The sequence below is a fragment of the Cordyceps militaris genome (assembly GCF_000225605.1).
Source record: "Cordyceps militaris CM01 unplaced genomic scaffold CCM_S00003, whole genome shotgun sequence".
In the NCBI taxonomy this organism is placed as follows: domain Eukaryota; kingdom Fungi; phylum Ascomycota; class Sordariomycetes; order Hypocreales; family Cordycipitaceae; genus Cordyceps; species Cordyceps militaris.
The window spans coordinates 4,525,720-4,544,168 of record NW_006271971.1 but is presented as its reverse complement, the minus strand read 5'-3'; the positions used below and the strand labels follow the sequence as shown (position 1 = coordinate 4,544,168).

At 45.1% G+C, this 18,449-nt stretch overlaps 5 protein-coding genes across 5 annotated transcripts; 2 read left to right on the top strand and 3 right to left on the bottom strand.

Moving 5' to 3' along the window:
* Window positions 1-4,303: 4,303 nt before the first annotated feature.
* CCM_05037 (uncharacterized protein) lies at window positions 4,304-5,179 on the top strand (the record flags this gene model as incomplete). Its single annotated transcript, XM_006670182.1, has 1 exon — window positions 4,304-5,179. The coding sequence occupies one exon, from the start codon at window positions 4,304-4,306 to the stop codon at window positions 5,177-5,179; it is 876 nt and encodes a 291-aa protein (XP_006670245.1).
* Window positions 5,180-6,537: 1,358 nt separating this feature from the next.
* On the bottom strand, window positions 6,538-8,247 carry CCM_05036 (D-aminoacylase, putative; the record flags this gene model as incomplete). Its single annotated transcript, XM_006670181.1, has 1 exon — window positions 6,538-8,247. The coding sequence occupies one exon, from the start codon at window positions 8,245-8,247 to the stop codon at window positions 6,538-6,540; it is 1,710 nt and encodes a 569-aa protein (XP_006670244.1).
* Window positions 8,248-8,624: 377 nt separating this feature from the next.
* Window positions 8,625-9,818, bottom strand: CCM_05035 (nmt1 protein; the record flags this gene model as incomplete). The annotated part of the gene is made up of 4 exons (XM_006670180.1): window positions 8,625-9,446; window positions 9,505-9,573; window positions 9,627-9,729; window positions 9,784-9,818. The coding sequence occupies 4 exons, from the start codon at window positions 9,816-9,818 to the stop codon at window positions 8,625-8,627; spliced, it is 1,029 nt and encodes a 342-aa protein (XP_006670243.1).
* Window positions 9,819-11,003: 1,185 nt separating this feature from the next.
* CCM_05034 (uncharacterized protein) lies at window positions 11,004-14,420 on the bottom strand (the record flags this gene model as incomplete). Its single annotated transcript, XM_006670179.1, has 3 exons — window positions 11,004-11,080; window positions 11,245-11,365; window positions 11,415-14,420. 3 exons carry the CDS (start codon window positions 14,418-14,420, stop codon window positions 11,004-11,006), a joined length of 3,204 nt encoding a protein of 1,067 aa, XP_006670242.1.
* Window positions 14,421-16,017: 1,597 nt separating this feature from the next.
* CCM_05033 (PLC-like phosphodiesterase, TIM beta/alpha-barrel domain) lies at window positions 16,018-18,046 on the top strand (the record flags this gene model as incomplete). Its single annotated transcript, XM_006670178.1, has 3 exons — window positions 16,018-16,470; window positions 16,741-17,470; window positions 17,532-18,046. The coding sequence occupies 3 exons, from the start codon at window positions 16,018-16,020 to the stop codon at window positions 18,044-18,046; spliced, it is 1,698 nt and encodes a 565-aa protein (XP_006670241.1).
* Window positions 18,047-18,449: the final 403 nt, after the last annotated feature.

The following is an 18,449-nucleotide window of genomic DNA, read 5'->3' as shown; positions in this document are numbered from 1 at the left end:
CTTATAGTAATAATTAGTATAAATACCCTTAAGTTATCTTAAGCTACTAAGCCTATTACTAGTCTATTAATAACTAAAGTTATTATATTTAAAGCTATAAAGAAAATAAAGTAAATAAATCTTCTTACTATTATTCCTAAGAAATCTACTAACTATAACTCTAATAACCTATTATATTATACTTTTTAGAATATAAGCCTTTTAAGCCTAAAGGATTTAAAGGTCTATCTAACTACTATAAATTTTCTCTATACTCTATAAATTAAGAATAAAGATAAATCTTAGCTTAGCTTAATTTAGAATATATTTATAACTAAGTATCTTAATATTATACTTAGAATTTATACCTTTATAATAGGCTTAATAATACTTAATAATTTTAAGTTTTTATTTCTAGTAAACTCTAGTTATAGAATATTAAGGAAAAGAACTCTAGTATTTAATTCTAACTATATTAAAGACTATTATAAGCCTAATATTAATAAATATAGCTTTATTTAAAAGGAGTATACTACCTATAGATCTAAGTAAAAAGTAGTAAGTCTATTCTATATAAGAAAGTATACTTATACTTAATCTTTTTACTAATATATACTATAGGTATAAAGAAAAAGAAGACTATCCTAGTTAAAGAAAACTTAGATATTAAGTATAGTATAATTAAAAAGTATAATATAGATAATTTTAGGGATAATAAGCTCTTAGGTAATATACCTAAGCCTACTACCTTAACCTTAGGTAGTCTTACTTATAAGCTTAAATACCCTATCTTTAAAAAGAAGCCTATTACCTTAAAAAGAAAGCTTATTACTCTTAAGACTCCTACTACTCCTAGGAAGAAGGCTACTACTACTATAAAGTAGATACTTATTACTTATAAGTAATATTAGGTAGCTCCTATTACTAAGGAAGATAATAAAGTATTAGAAGAGTTAAAACCTACCTCTTCTAGACCTATTAATAATTCTACTATATTATTTATTACTAGTAAACTAGAAGTAGAATAGATTATACTAGTCTTACCTCCTTTATTACTATTTAGAAGTATTACTCTTCTTAATCCTATCTAACCTACCTCTTCTAGCTACTAATATAATAAAGGTATTATAGAATTTAAGATTTAATTTATATTTATTCTATTCTTTAATATTATATCTCTATATTAGTACTAGTTAATCCTTTACTTAGTAGTAATATCCCTTTATTCTTAAATACTACTAGGTCTTACCTTAAGAGCTTAGGATTTAGTTATTAAGGTCTTTATTATAATATATTATAATAAATTAAGACTTTAAAGAAAGGCTATATTTTTTTTCTTACCTTAATTTTAATATTTATAAAGAGAACCTATTAGTAAGCTTAGAGCTTACTAAGTATCTAAATAAATAATAGGATTTAGCCTAAGTATAAGTAGGTTTATTTTTAATATATTTATATTAAAGTAAATTTTACTAATAGCTTTTATTTAACTATTTTTATTTATATTTTAGCTTAAGTAATAGAAGGTTTTTCTTATAATAAAGAATTAGTTATATAGTTTTATCTTTAGGTTTTTTTACTATAATTTCTTTTTATAATATATAACTTATAAATAGTTATAATATTAGGTTTTTTATATATTAAAAACTTTAAGAAGCTAGGAGCTATATAAGAAGGTATTTTAAAGGGTATATAATATAGATAGTAGTAGTATTTAGTATTCTAGTAATATATAGTAAGTCCTACTTACTAGATAGCTTATAGTAATACCTAGAATAGAATAGGCTTTAATACCTTTACTTTACTATATATTAATAATTATTAAGCTTTACTACTTTTATTAGCCTAATTTAAACTATAAATTAAATTTCTACTAGATACCTAGTACCTACCTCCTACCTAAGTAAGGCTAGTTATATACCTAGGTTAGTAAAGCTAGGTTAGTATTTATATACTAGATCCCCCCCCCTATTCTATTACTAGAGGTATCTTTTCTAAAAGAAATAGGTTATACTCTAAATATATATTAAGCCTACTAATAATATTATAAGTATTTAAAGTCTATTTATTATATAATACTATAGAAATAAAATATTAATATAAAATTAAAAGCTTTTATTATATTTAAAAGATTATAAAGTTATAATACTATCTTAAAAAAATAATATAGCTAAAAAAAAGTATTTATAAGATATTATATAGTATTCTTAATAAATAATATAAGTAGTATATTTTTTATATACTATTAATATATATTACTATATTTAAAGTATATTAAAAAAATTATACTATATTAATTTATATTAGTATTTTAGGATTAACTATATACCCTTCTAAAAGTCTATCGTGCTATACACTATATTAGCCAGCCAGTACAAGACATATTAGCCCCCTAAAATATAGACTAGCCTATATTAGAAAATAGCCCCCTCCTAGTAGGTACCTAGATGCTAAGTTTTTTTCCTAACTTTATAACTTAGTTACTTAGTATATTTTATTAGCCTATATAGTAGAGAGATTACTAGTATACTATTCTACTCTATATTAGCCTAAATCTACCCTAATTCTACTATCTATAGTAAGGGAAATTTACTTATTACTTTTATTAAAGGTTATTTAATTAGGCTTTTTTTATATATATTCTTTATATAATTCTATAGTTATTATTATTAAAATATTACCTTTAATAGCTATACTATACTTAAAATAAATAGTTTTATAATAAAGAAGTTTAAAAGTAATATACCTATTCCCTTTATTATTAAAGATAAGGTATAATAACTTTCTTAATACTATAAAGGTTTAATTACTTAAACTAATATTCTAATTAATTATTAATAAGCTCTAAATAAACTTCTTAAGATAGCTATTTATAATTAATAATATTTAGGTAAAATATAAAGACTTTTAAAGGCTTTAGTTAATCTTCTTAAAAGCTAAATTAATATCTAATATAACTTTAAATAATAATAATAGTACTTTTAATATTAATAACCCTTAAGTAATACTTTTACTAAAGAATAATAAAGATACTATTTATAAAATTCTATAAAATAACTATTACCTAAACTAAACTTTAAAAGTAATAGGTTATTATAAACTAAGACTTATAAAAAAAGAGTAAAAAGAGTATTAAAAGTAAGAATAACTCTACTTATAATCCTACTATTAATACTAATAGTAATAAACTATAGTAAAGATAGCTTCTAACTTAAATATTTATATTATATAAAATTCTATAGTATAAAAAGAAATAATTATTAATATTAAACTTTAAATATAAGATTTTATAGTATAAAAAGAAGTAATTACTAATATTAAACCTTAAGTATATATTTTATAAGTTAATAATCTAGTATTAATTTATTATAATTAACTATTAATTAATTATACTTTAAAGACTATTTTAAATATAAATAAAAATTAATTAAATATTAAAATAACTAAATATATATATAATACTATATTAAAATAACTTTATAACTAATAGGCTTAGTTTAAAAAAATAAAGATAGTATATAGAGAATAATTTTAGCTTAACTTAGGTTTATTTACTAATAAATAACTTTAAGTTTATTTATTAATAAAAAAAATAAAAAAAAAATAAGAAAAATAAGAAAAATAAGAAAATTAAAGAAAATTAAAAAAAATTAAAAAAAATTAAAAAAAATTAAAAAAAATTAAAAAAATAAGAAAAATAAGAAAAATATATAAAAAAAAATTACTTTTAATTAAATTTAAATTAATACTTATATACTAATATATAATACTTTTTAATATAAAACTATTATATTATAAAAATTATAAAATAATAAATAGGTTTTATTATTAATATATAAAATAAAAGCTAAGCTAAAAAAATATATAAGTAACTTAGAATACTTATTAGAATAAAAACCTAGTATTTAGGTATAAGTAGAAGATTATCCTTCTAGCTTCTATGCTACCTATTATTAAACCTACTATTAAGACTAATAGGGTATATATTATTAAGACTAATAGGGTATATATAGGGTAAGAGGTGAAGTTGTTATATTGTGTATCTTATCTGGTTGTATGGTACGGGTAAGTGCTAGATATACTGGGTGATGGGAGATCGTTCTTCCGGCTTCCGAGCCGCCTGTCATCACCTACGGCCTCCTAATATTCCCCGCATCATTTCCTTCCCCTAATATAGTCTAACATAACAGCTAAGGCTAAAGACAAATCAACAGTAAGGGCAATCCAGAAGATAGTAGTCGCATAGAAAGAAGAATCGACTAACACAAAAGCATAGGAGTGCTGAATACAAGGCAAACGACAAAACACACTAATCGAACCCAACATGGCCAACATTACCCTCATGGAGTTTTTACAGACCGACCCGGCTGCGTTTCAATATTACGATCGCAACCAGGCCAATACAAGCACTTATCATGAGAGATTCGATATCACTCGGGTTACCAATATCCATACGTGGGATGAGTTCAACCTAGGCACCATTATGAACCAGTTTCGCGACTTACTCGACAACGTTCGGGTTGGAACTGATGCGCGCCCGATCACGCCCCCTCTACGCTTCGCGGCCGAGGACTACCTACGGGAACTAGTATGCGTATATGCCGACCGTCCTGTTCGCCGCGCCTTAGCCAGGACGTTTACATATATTGCTGCAAATCCTAGTAACGAGTGGGTAGGCCGCACTGCGATTACCTTAGGCGCTGGAAGCTCGACAGCTCTTATTGGAAAGTTTGTGCCGGACCGGGCTATGTATAACCCCAGCGTTGACGTATCCGTCAACCGTCTGCCAGGCGAAATCAAGCCATCGTGGAAGTGGGATGCGGCCTGGCTCGCGCCACACAGCGAACGTCGTCGAGTGGGCATTAAGCGCCTATCGCAGCTCACCTTTTACATGTTGCAGCAAGGATATCGGGCGCAGCACTCGGGCGCCAAGTACGGCTACATGCTCACAGACAAGGAGCTGATAGCCTTTCGCAAGGAGGATGCGCAGCGCACCATCTCCGTGTCAAAGCCGGTGCCGTGGGCTGGACCATCGAACGGAGAACCGAGAATGACCGTTCTGCTTGCTCTTTGGTATCTGGGAATGCTGTCTTCTCATGATGATGACTGGAACCTTGACGCGCAGCCAGGTGACCCAGCAGACAGCGAACTAATCAGCCAGCGAAGGGTCGCCCCTGCCCCTGGGGCTGCTACATCATAGATAGTATAATTTCATTGGGAGTAAGGTTTATATTATTTTAGTTAGCATTCATATAGAAATATAAGTACCCTTGAAATGACGTATTTATGTATTGTGGACTGTTTCGTCTCTGTTATGTTACCAAACTTTCGCCCCTTCCTCCCCGCTTCTTTGTCGCTTAGCCTCCATACTCCACCTCTATTCTCTGCATCTCCATCTCCTCCAATTTCCTTTCTTCATCATCAACGCCCGCATCCCAACATCAATTCCCGATAACAGACTGCAGCATTTAAGTCCAATATGTCGTCGCTACCCACGACATCTGCACTATCCACTCCGCCATCCTCTCCATCATCTTCTGTGCCATCCGAAGACGATTCGAAACATGAACTGGTCAACGTGCAGCCTTCTGAAGTCGAGTTTCTCGATACGCTGTCGACGAAGATTGGCAAACAAAACGACAACAATCTTGTGATTACGTTTAAAGTTAATATCCGTGGAAAACTTTGCGTCATGAAAGTGGTCTGTAGAACCATATACAGCATCTATTCACAGCACGCTAACACTTACTCAGTTCAAGGACGACGAATGGCTACCGGACTATTTTTCGATTGAATATAGCGCATATCGACTGCTTAAAGAAAAAGGCTTTTGTAAGCGCGGCCTTGTGCCAAATTTCTACGGAGTCATTCAGCAGATAAATGTACAGCTCTGGCCAGAGTTGTCAGCATTTCAAGATCACAAATGGCGGCCTAATGCCGTTCTTATGGAATATATCCCGGATGCTAGCATGATTTACCTAGACAACTTTTCACAAGATAATGTTGATAGGCTGTCTACAATTCTTGCCGAGTTTCACCAGGCTGGCCTCCTTCACGGCGACCCATACCCAAGAAATATGATGGTTGTTCAGGGAAAGCCTAAGGATAGAGTGTTCTGGCTGGACTTCGATAATTCGAAGGTGGTTGATCGAAGGACGTGTGATGAATGGACGGAAATGGAATTCCAAGATGAGGCGGAGCAGATGGCAGGTTTTGCAGTACTATTGGTATGTTTGCGACCTTCCACCTAATTTGAAGGCTAGCTGTCTAACTCTTACTACTAGGCAATCGATGCTAAGACCGGTAAATTACAGGAAACGCGATGTTTTTACTAGTAGACTTAATTTGTTAATAATATACTGAGATTTTAATCTTAATTTTTATAAGTATACTATAAAGGTTGCCTTATTTAGTCTTAGGTAATTAGGTTTCTCTATAGTATATTTCTCCTAATTATACTATATAACTAATTTCCTTAGATATATTATACTATATAATAGTATTTATTAGACTAAGACTAAAGGGATACTAATTATCGGCACTATAGACTCTAGTGTTCTAAGCACGTCCTTTCTTAAAAAGCTCCCCGGATGGGTAGGTGAAGTCATGAGCCCAGCGCACATACATAACCCTCCCCTGCTTATCAACCTTGAAGAAGAACTTGTGCAACATGATTGAAGCATTTGGATAAATCATTATCTTCGATTCGGCATCTCTGTCACAGTAGAAGACGAAGACGTCGTGCTCATAATGCTCCAGGTCATAGAAGACGTCCACAATCCCCTGGACGTTGACGCGAAGCTTGTCCCCTAAAACTGTAATTTGAAAGCCGTAGTCGTTACCCTCTGCAGAGGTGTAGTACCCGGTATAGTCGGACAGGGGCTTTGGACTGGTTCCGTGAGTGCGCTCCCTCTCCAGCTGTGCATTCATATCCGGGTGGTGTGACAATGCATTGGCAACTGTTTTCTTGGCAATAGGTATGAAGTCAACAGGATTCGGAGCTCCAATGATTGACTCGACTAGAAGCTGAGCTGTAAAATCGGGAGTGTCATAAAGATCGAAAGAATTTCCGAGGACAACGACGACGAAGTCACTATCGGGGAGAAGATAAATGGCGCTCAGGGCCCCGCACATTGCACCGTTGTGATAAAAGAGGCGCTGTGGTTTGGTATCCTTGCCAATCACTGGCATACCATCTGGGGATTCATATGAATTAACACCAACCAATCCCGCCTGATCAGGTAGCTCGGTCAAGCACCAGCCCATGCCATACGCCGAACCTGGCTGTATGGTGGAATGCTTTGCAAATAAAGCCGTAGCTTGGCGAAAGGGTGAGGTGGGCTTCGATGTAGCATCGGAAAGCGACTGGTCCTGGAAAGCCTTGAGAAAAGCGCTATAAAGGACAAGCATGTCGCTCATGGTAGACTTCATGGCACCTGCGGGGGCCATGAGGGTACCAGAGTTGAGCGGCGGGTGTTCCACCTGGAAGGGAGTTCCGTCGCTGAGTGCCATGTAGGATGCAGCATAATTTTCGCTCGAGGGCTTGCCGAGTGTTGTGTTCTCCAAACCCAGAGGTTGAAAGAAGCGCTGGGCTAAAAACTGGCCAAGGTCCTGGCCGGATACATGTTCGATGATTTCTCCCGCCAGGGCGTATCCCCAATTGTTGTACGACATTTTGGACCGAAACTCGGCTACAGGAGGCAACTTGGAGACGATGTGGGCTGTGTTGGCCTTTTGGGAGAGAAGAGCGGTAGACATCAGATGCCAGTAGCTTTGCTTCATAGCAACACCGAGCCGGTGCGCCAGAAGATCTACTAGTGTCACCTGCGGCAGAGACTTGTTCTCAGGCTCCGTGTTGGACTCGGAGAAGAGCGGGACGACACCGCTCTGGCCGAGGGGTGTTTCCCAGGACAGCTTGCCTTCATCTACCAAAGACGCGACCGCAGCGGCGACAAAGGCCTTGGTCATAGAACCAATATGTTGGACGGTCTGGCTATCTGGGGGCGTGGCGGAGCTGACATTTCGGAAACCAAAGTGTTTCTCGAAGATGCTGGTGCCAGCGTGGGCTACTCCGATGGAAAGCCCTGCGTTGCCGCCAATGGATCGAAGCTCCTCGATTTGTTTTTCTAGGGAGGCAAGTCGATCTAGGACAAGGTCCAGCTTCTGGGGAGGCGATTCCGGGGTCCTGTTTGCGCTCAAAAAGTCAGAAATGCGGTGTGCTACTAACGCAAGCGCGACAGTGGAGAGAACAGTGACAGAAGCATACATGGTAGAGGAGCGCCAAGCAATCGTCTGGCGTGTTCTTGAAGTGTGTCTTCGTTTCAGGCAAGAAAATACAGTGTTGATGCGATGCATGCAGAAGTTATGGGAAACACAGAAGCAGAGCACGCGAATGAAAGGCACAAAGAGGATTGATTCTTTGTTCTGACCGTGGGCTGAATACACCGCTGGGGTGCGGGTTCTTTTCCATGGGCCACATAATAATGGCAGGTTCGTTGGCGGAAAAAGTACTCTTTAAAGTCTAACTTAGGAAAAATATCAGAGTAATAGGTTGAAAATCTCTTAGAAAGCTGTCATTGTGTTGAAATAAGATGTTGAGTTATTCCTTCATCTTCTTGAAGCTGTTGAATGGTCGGACACCATATTTAAGCAGCGGCAGGACGGGGAAGTCGTTGGAAACCACCACGGCAAGCCACGTCGCACTGAAGCTCTACCATGCGTTTCTGGTCACCCATAGGGTCCTCCGAAGTCTCGTCCAGAACCCACTCGAGGTGTGCGTTGGTGTAGTTGGGGACGAAATCGGCACCCAGGACACCAAGCCGCTGACCATACTTGGTCACCTTGGTCCAATCGCGCTTGACATTCTGCAGGTCGCTGGAAAGGTACGCGTAACTGCGCTCAAAGATCTTGCGGTTCAACGGCGTGCCCATGACGGGCTTGAAGTCAACGTACTCGGCCCAGGCCGCTTCTGGCTCGCTCAGGACAAAGTCGGTGGCGCGCTTGACGGCGCGGAGGAACGCCCGCACCTGGTCGGGATGTTGGGCCAGGAAATCGTCGTTGGAAATGTACAAAATGGAGCAGAAGCAGCAGCAGCCCAGCTCTGCCAGCTCATCGATGCGGAGCATCTGCACGTCCGACTTGGGCCGGCCTTGGCTCTCCAGCCACTCCTCCAGCTCGACCATTTGCACATTCTCCAGGCCGATGCCGGCGTCAATCTCGCCGTTCTTGATGGCCTTGGACACGTTCATACCACAGCGGACGGCCGTGTAGTCCTCGGGGGTCAGACCGTAGTGCGAGGTGAGCTCGTCAATTTGGATCTTGCCAAATTCACCGACGTAGCCGATACGTTTGCCCTGTAGGGAGCGGAAGTCGGTGGTGATGCCGGATTCCTTCAGATAGACAACACCAGTAAAGGGTTCGTCGAGAAGACTTCCAATGGACGTGACGGGAAAGTTGCGAGCCTTGGCCTACATCTCATATTAGACCGCAGGTTTCAGCGTCCCAGATCGGGGTTGTATGACGAACAGCAAGGGTGTGGATCATGGCCTTGAATCCCATGTTCACGCTACCGGAGCCGATGATTTCGGTAACATCCTGATTTGGTTAGCACAATGTTGCTGGCTGGTCTTGGGCTGCAGGGTTCTCACACTCGGGTCGTTGGGCTCTAGAAGCGCGACTTTGATGCCTTCAGCAGTGAAGAAACCTTTGCTCTGTGCCAAGTAGAGCGGGGCATGGTAGGGCGTGGCATGCCTATCCTATCGTCAGTAACTACACCATGCTTAGATAGTGTTTGCTTCTGCTGACCAGTTGGTCAAGAACGTGATCTTGTCAGTAGACATGTTGGATAAATATTGGAGCGATATGCTGCGGTCGTTAGAAACACGACGCGACAGGTGGGGGGCATATCAGATGCAGATCCTTTCGCTGGTATTATCCAGATCAAGTTCGCCGGTATTTCTCAGATCAATGCGTCACACGGTACCGCAGCTTGACACCTGTCAGAGTGCCGAAGCTGCCGCGCCGGGCGACACATTGAACACCCGGTTGCATTCCAGTATACGTTACCTTGATCTTGGGATAGCTCCATAGCGAGAGATTCTTGCGCGGATCGCCTGGTCCGTACCGGAAGCTTATTGTGGTGTTTGATTATGGTTTCGTGGACGAAATATTGTAGAGGGTGAAGTCGGAAAGTCGCGCACTGACAGCTCCCGCTGCTTTATACGTCGCAACCGATGTCGGGACCATTTAGCTACCCGAGGATCCATCGAATAGAAGAACAGATGATTACTCCATTTATATTTGTCCGTGGTGTCAACGGCAATTGGCTCGTCCCTATTAGGTCAAGTTGCGGCACATTGTCGAGGTGGATCAACCCCGCGCGCATGCCTATGTGCATGAGCCTTTTCTAAGCGGTATTAGAAATTTAATTCAGGTCCTAAGTTATCTATCATATCCACAGGCAACGGGAAATTGGCCCACCTGGTTAATTTATACGACTTGACTTGGTGAATAACAAGAGCACCGCAGAAGAGTCTGGCAAGTTGACTGCCGCATGTCCATCTCAGCCGTGGCTGTCTCACCTGTCGTGATATTGTGCAATCTTACTAGCCTACCACCACCAAGCTCCCAGTTGTAGCTAAGTAAAGTTATTTCGGTGAGACTGATTATTTGTTCGACATTTGCGGCATTCATATTCATCGCTAATGGAAGCCCGCGCAGGAAGGTACCTGCCGAGGCCTACTACAATAAGTGAAAGATACATGGTATCCCCAACGCCTGCAAATGTAAATCTAAAAGACACCGCTCTTAGGGTCAAGTAACTGGTTGTAAGTAGCTTTCAACACGCGGGTGGTGGCGTCGGTTCGCCCCTTGGATCCGGCTCGGCAGACAGTCGGTCCAATCTCTTCTCAATAGCGGTTGCCAGCCGCTTTATAAGAGATTTTACTTGGCGCTGCGGATACAACTCGCGGCCATAGATTAGCTGGGAGATCGTCAGACTGAAGTCCAACTTCAATCCTACGGATTTAGATACCTATCTGAAGGTCGTGTGTTCGAGTCACACTGGCCGCAAGTTTCCTTTTTGTACTGGTACTCAAACTCTCTAGTTATTCTATTTAATTATTGCGCGCGATAAAGGGAGTTAACCCAATTATGATGTTTTTGTTCACAGATGGTTGGCTTACCGGTCCTTGCTCTACAGGCACAGTGGACAGCGGGCTCGCTGCCAGCTGGCCCCGTTGGATCTGGTGGTACTTGGGTACGTACCTGTATCAGGTAGCCGACAAGCAGTGGTACCAATATTTTGGCCGTCAGGGCTCCTGTGTAGCTCGCCGCCTTCGTACTGTGCTGGACCACCGAATTTATGCAAATCAAGTGTGAACGCGCGCTGTAAGACTTCCACAGCGACCTTCAACTGATGTCGACTCACGCTATACCAGGTTCTCCAGCCCCCAGCCGAACAAAATATGAGACTCTCCTAGTGTTTCCGTGAGAATGAGGACAAGATTGTCGACAGTGGATAGGAATTTGATATACGAGGATATCGCAATACAGTACTGAGGATAGCTTTCGTCCCGCAGGTGCGCCTTATTGACAACAGCTTGCTTCTTCTGCTCCCATGCATGATAAAACGTTCGAGTGAGCGGGGTGGGAAGCCTTTCAGGCAGCGGATCTCCGTTCTCGAATGATTGCTGGATGATATGAAGAACAGCCATGATGTCGCCAATAACATGATCGTCAACCAGGCCGCTGACGGTTTCGAACCGGTATTTCAAGTCTGGCGGTAGACTATGGGCGATGCTCAGGAGCCGGCTGAGGGAACGGTTTAGATTGTGGCATTCCTCGAGAGCTTTTTGCAACGTCTTCTGATCAAATGGGCCAAAGCTCATCTCAGCTTTGACTAAATTAATGGAAGGACCCAGGAGAGACAGCGAGTGTCCAAGATCAAGCGAGTCACGCTCAGCAAGGGCACAGAGGCTTCTATTTTCGGCGGGCCGTTTTTGAGACACAAGCAAGATGGCGTACTGATCAGACATGCGGCGCACTGACTTGCCCAAGACGTGACAAACGTGGCTCGTGGCCGACGTGGGTTTGGGGAAAATGTGCACGATAGCAGCAGCGAGAAGCCCGATGAAAACGGTGACGACACGTTTCCAAAACGCCTCATAGCCCTGTCCCGGGAGTCCGTATTGATAGATGTGGTGGTTGTCATAACTGAAGCCGATGACTAGCACAAACGTTGCGCCGCACATGATGCTTGCAACGGTAAGCATATGGGGGCCCCAGATGCGCAGCCATACGAGAATCACCGTCATCACGGCCGTGGTAGCCCCCAAACCGTAGGGGTTACCAGCTCCGGATCCGGAGCCCACGTACCAAGCGAGCATGCCCAAAGCGCCGCCGGCCACAGTGCCGAGCGCACGCGACACAATGGAGACGACAAAGTCGGCCATGAAGGGGAGAAGTGTCAGCTGGGCGGTAATGACAGCCCAGATGCCCTTTTCGCGATAAAAGAAGCCGGCGCTGTGAGGTATCGCCGAGGGAATAGACGTGACAACGGTGACAATTACCAAGCGTGCCGCATACATACCAGCAGGGTTCGTCAGCCACCTGTACATCGTGATGATGATTTTGCTGGAGCGGGATTTTGGCATGCCGTTTCGCCGGAGGTCACCGACATTCTTGAGGTTTTTGAGATTACTTGCACGTCTGGTTACGACAGTTTTTGCCTCGGTCAAGCTTGGGCTGTGGTCCGTGGCGAAACCGCTTCCCAACGCTTGGTCGGACGATTTTGGGGTGATAAGCCAGGTCACGGCATGTTGTATGGTAATGGGCATCCATGTGCGGCTCTCCGGCCTTTTGCGTATAAGAAAGGCCAATTGGTCGATTGACGCCCCAAGCGCGACAGAAAAGTCGATTATGTGCTGGTTAAGTGCTAGAATAGTTGTAATGTCGCGAAGGGGCATCGGATCGCTTGGCTCACCACCATCGCTCCGAAGGTAGCCACCATCGTCAAAAAGACTCTCACAGTTCGGTATCAGGGCTTCAGGTGTGTCTGCAGCGCAGCGTTCTCGGAGAAGGCGCAGCTCCTCCGACTTGCCTTGCAACTCGCTCACGAAACTACTCGCCGTCTCCTTGTGCAGCTTTTTAATCCATCGGCAGCTATTGATTTCGTGAATACAACCAACGCCAAGGTCAATAGACTCAGCACACGTTGTGAGCAGCCGCGACGGGCTGTCCCAGAGCGCCGCGGTGCCCTCTGGGAGGGCACTGTAGTCCGTTCCATGCAAGGCACTCATGATTGTTGCCAGCTCGTGCAAATGATGATGGCCTGGACGAACTGTACCGTTATTTACCGTCGCATCTTCGGCCTGCTCCTCCCGATAAAGCCTCAGCATCTGATCTTGGTCAGCAGCAGAGAGTGCCGCAATATGCAAGTCCATCAGCGCCACGCTCTTGCGCATCGTTTGCTGGAGGGCCTTGTGCAATTCCACAAGATCGTCAGCACTCCAACAACAGCGAGAAATGTCGAGAGGAAGGAGTGACATCAGCGGCTGCATGGCTTTCCATACGCCAATGGACTGTGCGCGGCCCGCATTGAGGCCTGCCAGGTCGACGTATTCGCTACGCAAGCGCTTGTTGGTAACCGCGATCGACGCGTTGAACGTGGCAAGCAGAGTCTCCATTTTAAGCATGATGGCATTCGAGGTAGACTGGGGAAAGAACAAGACGCAGGAAGCGGCGCCGAGACCAACGCCAATGGTCCCGGGCTTGACGAGGACGCTCGCAATGCCGCCATCAAAGTACGGCAGGCCCGGCGCATTGAGCAAGAAGATGTCGGAGATGATGGTGCCAAAAATCTGCATGAAGCTGAGCTTCGGGTTTGTCAGGCGCAGGCGCGCCAGGGCGTAGATGAAGACGCAAATCATGACATAGTAGACGGCGGTGACGCGCGCATCCAGCATGAAGCCATCGAGGACCAAAATCTTGGCCTCGTCTGCGGGGAGCGTGCCCGACTGGCTGGCCCTCTGCGCGGCGGCCTGCTCGAGGGCCGCGAGCCGGGCGCTGGTGTCGGACGCGGGCCGCGCCGCCAGGGCCGCCTTCATAGTGAGAAGGCTCCACGCCCAGGCCAGGCACATGCCGACGAGGGCGGACGCGACGGAGAGCAGGTACGGCAGCAGGATGGTGGCGGGAGGGGCAATGTAGAGCGTGAGAGCGGCGAAGAAGGTGGCGATGCCGATCTTGTCGAGCGACGGCTGGATGAAGATGAGGAGCGTCGCGGCCCAGGTGGCGATCCAGCAGCGGAAGACTACCTTGAGGTCGCGCTTGTTGAAGTGGTCCAGAAAGGCGGGCAGCTTGCGTTGGCGAGGTCCCTCGGGAACCGTCTTGTCGTCACCAGCATCGGGCGCAATAGGGCTTTGGGGTTCATCACTTTCAGTCATTGTCCTTCTGGCCGACGCGGCAGACTGACGACAAAAGAGAGGCAGAAGATGTGCAAATAAGAAATGCGAAATAAGAAAATACTCAGGGCGAGGGTAGATTGGAGGGTTTTGAGCCGCGGAAGAATTCGCTCGCGCCTTTTTTTTCTGCAGTCATTCCGCGGCATCCGGGGAGACGGGCCGGTCACCGGAAAGACAAGTCTTACGATCAGCTAACGTACGACGCCGCTTGAAGCCCGTCAAATTGCAGAGTTAAAACGCCAACAAGTATTGCGTTCGGGATACCGAGGATTACTTTTGCCAATCTTGAGCAGAGTGGAACCATCCCAACGCCAAGCCGCGTCCGATCGCGCAATCGTCTAAACAGGTGCCGTATGCCGTATCTCTGGAGAGAGGAGAGATGTAAAGAATCACTGCCTTATTTTCCGGGAATGTCAATGACCGTTGTCGCAATGTAATCGCCTGGGCCATGTAGTTATCCCGATAAAAGGGGTCATTTGTCTATCACCATTCAAGCTAAAAAGTATACACCACCTACGAATGGTATGCTATCATCTGAATGTATCATCTCGCCTACTACTACTCACGATACGTGACTGCCTGCATGCGATACCAAAACGTTGAACCCCGGTCGCTGCACAGCAGAGGAGGCAACGATGTCTTTCAATGCAGAATAGCTGCAAGATTGGTGTCGACGCTGAGCGCTGCGTGGGAGCTGCAGGGTCTCCCAGCAGTGCATTTAGTGAAGTCTCCCGGCCGGAACGCAGCTTCAGGTTTTGGTACGAGCCTAGGAGGTATGTGCGAGACTAAAATTGATGTGCGGGAGACTGGTCGGGCGGTTCGGCGCCAGTGAGTGCTACATAGGTAGGTAGGTAGGTACCTACCTACCTAGGTAGGTACCTAGTATAACAGCACAAAGCCTAAACTGTGGGAATCTCTGCCCAAATTCGACCTGCATCTGGCTACTGGTCGTCTGCTTCCTGAGGGATGCATCGGTTTGATAGAACCTAGAAATCGTATTCATCATGATGCGGATGGCATTCAGGTCTCCAAGCCCGTACTAAAAGGCAACCCCAGAGGGTCCATGAAATATTCGGAAGAGCAGCTGAACTCGGAAAGTTTCTCGCTGGAACTACAACCTTGTTTCAATCATGAAACAAAGCAATAGTCATGAGTTTAATGCAGAGCTCAGTTTGCATGTATGCCTCTCTCGGCTAAGTGGTGTTACTGTGTCACGCTGGTGCTGGTGTAAGTGTGCATCACGGCCAGCTATGCCGCGACGCGCCCTAGTCGATATACAATATACAGCTTTAGGCTGTGTACTCGCGACGCTCTTCAAGAATTTTCGATGACAAGATAGTACATAGCTACAATTCCCAGATAATTTATTTATAATTAAACGTCATCGCCAGGTATTTGCGTACCTGGTCACGGCATAAAACAGGTAGGCAAACACCCTAGCGGGGCCTCCACCTGATTGCTTGAGCTTGCACTAAATTCACCTCCTCATCAGTTCTCCCACCTCAACACACCGAACTGGCAGTCAACTATCTCATCTTCCGACAGTACCTTTCCTATGTCCTCAACTGAACCTACAGAAATGTCAGCTCCAACCCCTGAACCTCGGCCCTCCAGTGACGCGCCCGACGTGGGAGAGCAGCGTTTCCCCGAGACTCGCACCGTCGAGGGCTTTCAGCCCAATGTTATGAAGCATCTCCGCTCCATTTATGCCGCACACGCAGAGTCCGAATGCACGTGGACAGCTTCCCAGACAATCGATTTTATCCGCAATTTGCAGAAGCACGAGCAAGTGTTTGGTGACGACGGCGACGCGGCTCCCCTGGATCTCGCTGGCTTCCTTGACTACATGGCCTCGTCCAACGCCGCGGCCATTCTTCCACGCAACGACCAAGACCTGTCCTGGCCCATATCGGCATACTTCATCTCGTCTAGCCACAACACGTACCTCACTGGCAATCAGCTCTACAGTGACAGCACGACGGAAGCTTACGCCAATGTGCTGCGGCGCGGCTGCCGCTGCGTTGAGATTGACGTCTGGGACGGCACCGGCAGTGACGCCGAGAGCTCGGCGAGCTCATCCGACGAGGAGGGTGATGCTCATCTGGAAAGAAATGAGTGCCGCGGCACGTCCGATAGGCTCGCCCGACTGAAGTCCAGCCTGCCAGAGTCAGTCGCGGCACGGCTCAGTAAGACGAGCCCGCTGCGGCGCAAGCTCGAGCGCACCGCCAGTCACCACTTCGCCGATACCAACAAGTCTGTGACGTCGCTGCGCTCCAGCTCGCAATCCTCCCTCACGCACGAGCCGCGGGTCCTGCACGGCTACACCCTGACCAAGGAAGTGCCCTTTCGTGACGTGTGCGCCACCATCCGGAAGCACGCGTTCGAGGCCAGCGACCTGCCGCTCATCATCAGCCTCGAGGTGCACTGCAATGCCGAGCAACAGGCCGTCATGGTCGACATCATGAAGGAGGCCTGGGGCGACGTGGCCGTTGTCGCACCGCCAGAGAAGCAGGGGCCGGCAGTGCTGCCCAGCCCAGACGCCCTGCGCGGCAAGATTCTCGTCAAGGTCAAGTACGCACCGGCGGGTAGGAGCTACGGCGAGGGTGGGGATGGGGAAGAGGAGGGTCTTGGCCGCATTGACAGCGGGTTACCTGTCAAGACGGCAGAGAAGAAGAAACCGTCCAAGATTATTCGTGCGCTGTCCGATCTTGGCATCTACACACGCGCTGTGAGCTTCAAATCCTGGGCACAACCTGAAGCCACTATGCAGGGCCATATATTTTCAATGTCCGAGAAGATGTTTACTACGCATCATACGGATAATAGTGCCAAACTTTTTGAGCACAATCGCGATTATATGATGCGCGCCTATCCATCGGGCTTACGTATTGGAAGTTCAAATCTCAATCCGCCTCCATTTTGGGGCTCAGGCGCGCAGATTGTCGCCCTCAACTGGCAACAGACGGATGAAGGCATGATGCTTAATCAGGGCATGTTTGAGGGCACTAATGGCTATGTCCTTAAACCACAAGGTAACCCCCCACATGGTTTTGGCACACCACGTTTTGAACGTTAACAACCGTCGCCACTCAGGTTACCGCCCGAATCTCGCATCCAAGTCATGCCCAAACACGATTATCCGCAAAACCCTGTCACTGTCCGTCGCCGTTTTCGCCGCCCAGTACATCCCTCTGCCCTCTGGCGACAGCTCCGACAGCGGCTTTCACCCGTACGTCAAGATGGAGCTGCACGTTGACGGCAACCCCAGCCACGACCTCGCCACGGGCAAGCCGCGTGCGCTCGCCAACCAGGGCCACGAGCGGGACGGGGAGCACAAGGTGCACACCAAGTCGCACCGGGGCGGCGCCGACGTGGACTTTCACGGGCAAGTCCTCTCATTTCGGGGCATCACAGACATTGTGGAGGAGCTCACATTTCTGCGTTTCAAAGTTTGTGACGACGAGATTGTCAAAGATGACTTGGCGGCGTGGGCTTGCGTGCGGCTGGATCAACTAGCGAGCGGGTACCGCTTCATTCACCTATGGGATACCAAGAGCCAGTACACCAAAGGCGTGATTCTAGTCAAGATAGAAAAACAGCTTTCGTGAAGTAACGGTTTACAAAAATAGAATTATACTATTATAATTGCAGTCTCGAGAGTACCTGTGTCACAGCATCCACGGAAGACTGACTGGCAGCGTCATACATCTCAGTCAAAATGTTCAATTTAGATTTGAGCTACCCCCAGTTGGAGACCGGAACGGGGGATATGTCCGCCGCCAAGCTACATTACGTTGAAAGGATATGTCTCGTTACATAACGAAAGGGTCTGCAGCTGTTTGCTTGAGCCCAGCCACTTAGTAGTCGTCGTCACGGTTGTTGGAAGAACCGTACGAGTCCGATCCACCAGTGCGGCTGGAGTTGTTGTTACCCGACGAGCCAAAGCTGGACGAGTTGTTGTTGGCAGAGGAGCCATAGGCGCTACTCTTGTTGCCGGAGCCGTAGCTGTCG